Source organism: Caenorhabditis elegans, chromosome IV (assembly GCF_000002985.6).
Source record: "Caenorhabditis elegans chromosome IV".
Classification (NCBI taxonomy): Eukaryota; Metazoa; Nematoda; class Chromadorea; order Rhabditida; family Rhabditidae; genus Caenorhabditis; species Caenorhabditis elegans.
In genome coordinates this window covers 2,383,278-2,390,320 of record NC_003282.8, presented here as the reverse complement: position 1 = coordinate 2,390,320, position 7,043 = coordinate 2,383,278, and the positions used below count along the sequence as shown (strand labels likewise).

The 7,043-nt window shown below is 38.1% G+C and overlaps 3 protein-coding genes and 3 non-coding genes across 9 annotated transcripts; 2 read left to right on the top strand and 4 right to left on the bottom strand.

The window, feature by feature from the left end:
- Positions 1-61: 61 nt before the first annotated feature.
- trap-3 (Translocon-associated protein subunit gamma) lies at positions 62-876 on the bottom strand. Its single transcript, NM_067797.8, has 3 exons — positions 716-876; positions 562-659; positions 62-488 (listed from the first exon to the last, which is right to left on the bottom strand). Exons 1-3 carry the CDS (start codon positions 860-862, stop codon positions 197-199), a joined length of 537 nt encoding a protein of 178 aa, NP_500198.1. The 5' UTR covers positions 863-876; the 3' UTR covers positions 62-196.
- A 200-nt stretch (positions 877-1,076) lies between these two features.
- Y38F2AR.17 lies at positions 1,077-1,370 on the bottom strand. The gene has a single exon (NR_052973.1). It is a non-coding gene; the product is annotated as an Unclassified non-coding RNA Y38F2AR.17 (non-coding RNA).
- Y38F2AR.16 lies at positions 1,224-1,372 on the top strand. Its single transcript, NR_052972.1, has one exon. It is a non-coding gene; the product is annotated as an Unclassified non-coding RNA Y38F2AR.16 (non-coding RNA).
- A 273-nt stretch (positions 1,373-1,645) lies between these two features.
- Positions 1,646-2,127, top strand: sec-61.B (Protein transport protein Sec61 subunit beta). Its single transcript, NM_067796.10, has 2 exons — positions 1,646-1,710; positions 1,767-2,127. Exons 1-2 carry the CDS (start codon positions 1,650-1,652, stop codon positions 1,949-1,951), a joined length of 246 nt encoding a protein of 81 aa, NP_500197.1. The 5' UTR covers positions 1,646-1,649; the 3' UTR covers positions 1,952-2,127.
- Positions 2,056-2,076, bottom strand: 21ur-15588. The gene has a single exon (NR_052971.1).
- A 104-nt stretch (positions 2,128-2,231) lies between the features above and the next one.
- Y38F2AR.3 (Complex I assembly factor TIMMDC1, mitochondrial) lies at positions 2,232-6,308 on the bottom strand (the record flags this gene model as incomplete). 4 transcript variants are annotated; one of them, NM_001268310.2, is made up of 5 exons in its annotated part: positions 2,232-2,628; positions 3,520-3,592; positions 3,639-3,733; positions 4,638-4,849; positions 6,043-6,308. In NM_001268310.2, 5 exons carry the CDS (start codon positions 6,298-6,300, stop codon positions 2,400-2,402), a joined length of 867 nt encoding a protein of 288 aa, NP_001255239.1. The 4 variants fall into 4 exon arrangements, with proteins under 4 accessions (NP_001255239.1, NP_001255240.1, NP_001427159.1 ...); NM_001268311.2 differs by having other exon boundaries at positions 3,520-3,598; positions 3,666-3,733; NM_001440218.1 differs by lacking the exon at positions 6,043-6,308 and having other exon boundaries at positions 2,400-2,628; positions 4,638-4,840.
- Positions 6,309-7,043: the final 735 nt, after the last annotated feature.

The following is a 7,043-nucleotide window of genomic DNA, read 5'->3' as shown; positions in this document are numbered from 1 at the left end:
AAGCAGCTTGGACTGGATTATAAACCTGAAATTCTTGGGAAAAAAGAAAAAAATAAACATTTTTAGTTTTTGGGATTTATTATACAAAAAATCTGCGGGTGGGTGGTGGGGAAAAATAAATTAAACTTTCGTTTTTTATGATAAATACATGAAACTTTTTGAGAAAAAAAAGGGGGGTCCCGTTTGTAAAGATCGCTTAGTTCTTAGCGGTGGAGAGGAAGGCGACGAGTCCGGCGGATCCGATGGTGGAGATGAGCAAGTTGAAGACTGGAGCCACGTTGGCGAGCAAGAAGAACGCCGAGACGAGCATGATGGTCAAGTAGAGCGAGTTTGTGTAGAAGACCGACAAGTAGGTGGATTCGGTGTCGGCGACCTCGTTTTTGCGGAAAAGCGCGCGCTCCTCCTTCTCCTTAACAGTCATTTTCTTGTCAGCAGCATATTGTCCGCTGATCTCGCGTTCCACAGCTGATCCGCGCTTCATCACGATTCTGAAAATTTTGGGGGTTTTTATTGGGGTGAAAAATCGATTTCCGATTTTTAAAAATTCAAAAAAACCCTCACTGATGCTTGAGAAGGCACTTCTGGTTTTTGCAGGCCAGGGACAGGAGGTAGGCAGTGCCGACGGCAGAGAGTCCCCACACGACAAGCGAGTCTTGGATCTGAAAATTTAATGCGTTTCACAAGGTTTTCCTAGCCGATAGAATTTCCGGCTAACCTCCATCTGGTGAACTCCGTAGAAGAGGTAGAGCGGGGCGATGGAGATGATCAACGCGTTGAGGTAGAAGAAGAGGTTTCCCTTGGTGGAGCTGGTCGCCGAGTAGCTCGAGAGCAGAAGTTCCTCTTCCTTGGTGAGCTTGCCCATGGTTTTTCGATTTTCTGAAAGGAAAATGCTTTAAAATGCATTTAAATGTTTAGTGGGAAGTAAAACGGTATTTTCGGGGGTATTTTTCCACTATTTTAGGAAGAAAATGCCTAATTATCAATGAAAATTCAAACAAAATTAATATTTATTAACATTTCCGCCGAAAAAATCGTCAAAAATAAATATAAATTGAGACGAAAACCCCGCCACTCTCCAAAAACTACAACGTGTCTCCGTCGAGTCTCTCTTCGTGTGCATCTGTGCGTCACGGTGTTTGCGTACCGACCTGCACGCCGGGCGTATGTGCCCCCTTCATCATACGCCGCCACACATAAGGGGTACACACGAAATCGAACTGCAACCCGCTTGGCATCATGCCAAGCCACACACCGTACTCACCCCGTCGGAGGTTTTTCGTTTGTTCGCCGCCGCGGTGTGTCTGTCGGACGGCTGCCTGTCTGATTTCATTTATATTTCGCCCGGTTTTTCGCATTTTTCATAAATTTCAGACATTTTTGAAGATATTTTAGGCCCAAAAATCATTAAATTCGCCAATAAATCGCCTAAAAATCGTGCAGCAAGTGAAGAAAGTCAAAATATCTAATTTCTTGTGTTTTTCATCGATTTTGTGCATTTAAAGTTCTAAAAAAGCTCTTTTATTCCATAAATTCACTAAAAATCCTCAGAAAATGACAGAAAATTAATTTTCCACAAAATTCACTGCTTTTCTTTATTTTTTGGTTTTTTCCCTCATTTTTCCCCACCAAAATCTAATTTTTACAGAAAAATGGCCGATTCTGGACGCAGCCCACGACCAACCACCGGAGGAGTTCGCCAACGCAAAGGAGGTATTTTAACTGGAAAAATATCGATTTTTACCCACAAAACCCGCCAAATTTTTCAGGAGCAGCCGCCGCACCGGCTCGTGCTCGCGCCGGAGGCAACAACGGAGGGCTCTGGCGCTTCTACACCGAGGATTCGACCGGCTTGAAGATCGGACCAGTTCCAGTGCTCGTCATGTCGCTCGTCTTCATCGCTTCCGTGTTCGTGCTCCACATTTGGGGAAAATTCACGAGAAGCCGCGCTTAAGCCCTTAAAATGGCTCTTTGTGCTCCGCAACTTCTATGGGTCGATATTCTCTTCGTTTTTTTTTTCGTCGAAAAAAATTTAAATTAATTATTTTATTGTCTCCCTTCGTTCGTTTACCATCCCTCGCCAGATATGTGATTATATATTTATTTTTGAATAAAAATCGAAAAATTGTATATTTTTTTGTATTTAAATTACACTAGTCTAGCGGAGCGCGTTTGCAGAACAAATCGGTGTACTCCTTTTGGACAAGCAAGTTTTTTACCGATTTTAAGAAATTTTTCGCAGATTTCCAGAGCAATTTCGCCATTAACATGAAGTAATACAGTTTTTAAGCAAAAATAACCAATTTTCATATAAAAAACAACGGAAAAACGTCTAAATATGCCTAAAATTACGGGGAAAACTTGAAAAATTCAAAAAAAAAAAAAATATTCAGATAATTAAATTAATCATCAAAAATGGCCATTTTCTCGTGATCCTGTTGCTTAAGCTTCTTCACCGCCTGCTGTCTCCACGTGATTTGCTCTCTTTCCATCAGCTCTGACACCCGGGAATCCCATTCCGACGCCGATTTCAGCTCTTTTTCATAGTCCCGTTTGAATAGGCGATACGCGTCGTTGACCGGTTTATCGATTGCCATTGCGTAGAGATGGACAACTGCTGATAGTGTTAGGCTGGAAAAAATTTGGAATTTTTGGGAAAATTTTGAAAAAAAAATTTTTTTTTTTGGAATTATTGAAAAAAATTTTTTTTTTCGAATTTGTTTAGAAAACTAACAATAAATTCGAATTCAGCTCACCGAGAGCTTTCATTTAAGTATAATCATGCCTGGGTTCCAAGAAATTTGAAAAAAGTTGGGTCCCACCACGAAATTTCCGGGGTACTGTAGTTTTCGTGGGGCGAGACCCAACTTTTTCGGAATTTTTGGAACCTGGTCATGATTATACTTAAATCAAAGCTCTCGGCGAGCTGAATTCAAATATTTTATTAGATTTGGGGGGAAAATGTGAACAATTTCGAAAATATGCAGAAAAACCCTTTTTTTTTTAAATTAAACGGTCAAATTTATACTATTTTCAAGGAGCCGAATAATATTAATTTACAGATATGTACAATCAAATTTAATTTATAATTGAAACAACAGTTGAAAAAAAACCGAAAAAAAAATTACTTTTTCCCAAAAATTGCCATTTTTTCGCAAAAAAAAAATTCCCGGTTGAATTTAAATGAAAACTATTAGGAAAATTGAATTCTTCTTGTTAAGAGCTTCAATTTGAGTATAATCATGCCCAATTTGGGTCCCACCACGAAAGGCTACAGTAACCCGGGGGGACTTCGTGGCGGGACCCAACTTTTGTCGTATTGGTGAAGAGTTGGTCATGTTTATACTTATTTTGAAGCTCACAGTGTGCTGAATTCAAATTTATTGATTTTATTGCTAAAAAAATAAATCGAAAAAAATTTCAGAGCAACAAAAAAAAGAAAAAAAAATTTTTTTTTCGAAAATTAAAAAAATCCAAAAAAAAAAAAAAAAAAATTTCTCCAAATTTTCCAACAAATCCTACCCCGACGTGACACCCAATCCGACAGCCTTCATCGATCCAAGTAATCCAATAGGAAACGTGAAAACACCGCCGACTGATGCTATAAATTGCGAAAATTTGTCAACCTAATCGCCTAATACCTGTGTGAAGCAGGCATGCCGTCGCACCTGAAATTGCCGGAAAATACCAGGAGGCGAATTTGTCACGATACGCGGTGATGTGTGTCGCCAGGAATCTGAAATGAAAAAAAAATTGAAAAAAAAAAAATTTTTTTTTGAATTTTTTTTGAAATTAAAAAAAAAAAATCAAATAATTCGAATTAAAACTTGAAACTATCAGAAAATTTGAGTTCAGCTCGCTAAGAGCTTTCATTTAAGTACAATCATGGCCAGGTTCAGTTAACTTTGAGAAAACTTGGGTCCCGCCGCGAAAATCCCCCCAGATTACTGTAGATTTTCGCGGCGAGATCCCCAAATGTTTTAGAGCCTGACTATTATCATGCTCACAGTGCTTAAAGTGAAGCTTACTTTAAAAAAAACAAATTTTTACGAAAATATTGAGTTTTTCTAAAAAATTTCGCTTCGAGACCCAAAATTTAATTTTTTTTTCAAATTAAAAAAAAATTCAGTACGGAATTCGAATTCAGCTCACCGAGAGCTGCTCTCATTTAAGTATAATCATGGCAAGGTTCTGTGAATGTTGGGTCCCGCCACGAAATTCCAGGGGGGTACTGTAGAGTTTCGTCGCAGGACCCGAATTTTTTCAAAATTTTTCAAACCATTGTCATAACCACATACAAACTTATGCTGAAAAAGTAAGCTTCGTACAAAACTATTTCTGACACAAAGTTTGAAAACATTTAAGTTTTCGCTTTTTCGCTCCGAGACCCAAAATTTCCCGAAATTTTTCTATTTTCAGAAAATTAACCTTTAAATTCGACTTCAGCTCGTCGAGAGCTTTCATTTAAGTATAATCATGACCATATTCTGTTAACTTTGAGAAAATTTGGGTCTCGCCGCGAAAACTGCAAAACTACAGTAATCTTCGCGGCGGGACCCAACTTTTTTCAAACTCCTCCGAACCTAGTCATGATTATACTTGTTTTGAAGCTCTCGACGAGCTGAATCCAAAAACCGTACACAATAGATCCAGAAATAAGTGCACATTTGAATCCGACACCAAATCCGCCTTTCGCAAACCGCACAATCGCGTAATCGATTTTCCGCTTTACCGCATCACTGGGGCTCAGATATTTGCGGCCGACATTATTCGTTTCGTACGCGTGACGTGCTTGTGCATATCCTGTTGCTCCACCGACAAGAAAACCACCCAAAAATGACATCCGAACTACCTGAAAATTGATTAAAATTTGCTAAAAGTCAATTAAAACCCAAAATTTGCATCGAAAACCTCTTAAAAACCGCTGAAAAAAAATCTTTTTTTCTAATCGAAAATTTGAATTTCCTGCCGATAGTGTAAACGCGCCCTATTGAGAAAACGACCAGATTTGCTCGAAAAATGGGGGATATTTGTCACTGGAGCGCATTTGCACCATGTGTGGTCCGCCGCCGGAAATTCGAATTTTTAGGTTAAATTTGTAGCGTCTAACTAATTTTTTGAAGGTTACGGAGCTAAATTTCACGATTTTCATTGCGAAAATTGCTGAAAATTACCAAAACAAACACCATTTTCCGACATTTTATCACTAGAGCGCACTTGCATCATGTGGGCGGCGGCGGGAAATTCGAAATTTTATGTTAAAATCGTGAATTTTGACTAGTTTTCAAGGATTTTGAGCCAAAAATTGAGAAAATCTACGTTTTTTAATGCGGAAATGTGGAAAATCGCCTAAAACCTCAATTTTCAGCATTTTATCATTGGAGCGCATTTGCAACATGTGGTCGGCGGGAAATTCGAATTTTTAGGTTAAAAACGTGAATTTCGACTAGTTTTTGATGTTTTCGAGGCAAAATTTCGGTAAAATCTCTATTTTTATAGCGGAAAATGTGGAAAATTGACTAAAAATTCCATTTTCCGACATTTTATCACTGGAGCGCATTTGCAACATGTGGTCGGCGGGAAATTTGAAATTTCAGGTTAAGAACGTGACTTCGACTAGTTTTTGATGTATTCAAGTCAAAATTTCACAAAATCCTCGTTTTTTGATACTAAAACTGTTGAAAACCGCTAAAAATTGTCATTTTTCAACATTTTATCACTGGAGCACATTTGCCTCACACGGTCCGCGGGAATTCAATTTTTAGGGTAAAACCTTGCGTTTTTGAGGTTTTCAAAGCTGAATTTCACGATTTTCCTTGCGAAAATTGCTGAAAATTATCAAAAAACACCATTTTCCGACATTTTATCACTGGAGCGCACTTGCATCATGTGGGCGGCGGGAATTCAAATTTTTAGGGTAAAACCTTGCGTTTTAACTTGTTTTTGAGGTTTTCAAGGCTGAATTTCACGATTTTCAATGCGAAAATTGGTTAAAACCCTGTTTTTTGCAGTTTTTCGCCGAAAAAAATCTGTCTGCCGCTGTACCCTAAAAGTAACATCTTTTTCCATTGAATTTTCCCGTTCATAAATTGATTTCAATCGTTCCCATCCGGTCATTGGCACAATTTCCACGTGTTCTATCACTTTTGGCTCCATAACTGCAACGACACTTGTCGTGGGTACTGTAGATGGCTCCGTGTGCGGCGGCGGAGCTTGACGGCCTGGAATTGATGACGGTGAACCTTTCCATCCCAACCATTCCCACCATCCGACACTGTTTGAGCTTGTCGATGGATCTGTCATAACTCCAGCTGCAAAAAAAAACGAAATTTTTGGAATTTGTTCACTTCGAGACCCAAAATTTCGGATTTTTTTAAAACTTTTTACTCAAAATTATGAAAAATTCAATTTTAGCTCGCTAAGAGCTTTCATTTAAGTATAATCATGACCAGGTTCTGAAAATTTGGGTCCCGTCACGAAAACCTACAGTAACCCGGGAATTTCGTGACGGGACCCACTTTTTTCAAATTTTTTGAAACATACTGTTATTCTGCTAAAAGTGGTTAAAACAAAGCTTAATTTTCGATAAAACTTTTATTTTTTTGAAAAATTCGGAAAATTGAGTTTTCCAAAATTTTCGCTTCGAGACCCAAAATTTTTAGAAAATTTCAATTTTCGCGAAATTAGTATAAAATTCGAATTCAGCTCGCTGAGAGCTTTCATTTAAGTATAATCATGACCAGGTTCTGAAAATTTGGGTCCCGTCACGAAAACCTACAGTAACCCCGGGGAAATTGGTGGCGGGACACACTTTTTTCAAATTTTTCGGAACCTGACTGTTATTCTGCTAAAAGTGGTTAATACAAAGCTTAATTTTCGATAAAACTTTTTTTTTTTTTTTTTTGAAAAATCCGAAAAATTGAGTTTTCCAAAATTTTCGCTTCGAGACCCAAAATTTTTAGAAAATTTCAATTTTCGCAAAATTAGTGAAAAATTCAAATTCAGCTCGCCGAGAGCTTTCCTTTAAGTATAATCATGACCAGGTT

What these genes read in the sequence shown, in the direction of transcription:
- trap-3 (NM_067797.8), bottom strand. Translation starts at nt 862, where the DNA reads ATGGGCAAGCTCACCAAGGAAGAGGAACTTCTGCTCTCGAGCTACTCG. An exon ending in ACGGAGTTCACCAGATGGAG is followed by an intron (nt 660 to 715) that starts GTTAGCCGGAAA and finishes TTAAATTTTCAG; the next exon opens with ATCCAAGACTCGCTTGTCGT. An exon ending in AAGTGCCTTCTCAAGCATCA is followed by an intron (nt 489 to 561) that starts GTGAGGGTTTTT and finishes CAAAATTTTCAG; the next exon opens with AATCGTGATGAAGCGCGGAT.
- sec-61.B (NM_067796.10), top strand. Translation starts at nt 1,650, where the DNA reads ATGGCCGATTCTGGACGCAGCCCACGACCAACCACCGGAGGAGTTCGC. An exon ending in AGTTCGCCAACGCAAAGGAG is followed by an intron (nt 1,711 to 1,766) that starts GTATTTTAACTG and finishes CAAATTTTTCAG; the next exon opens with GAGCAGCCGCCGCACCGGCT.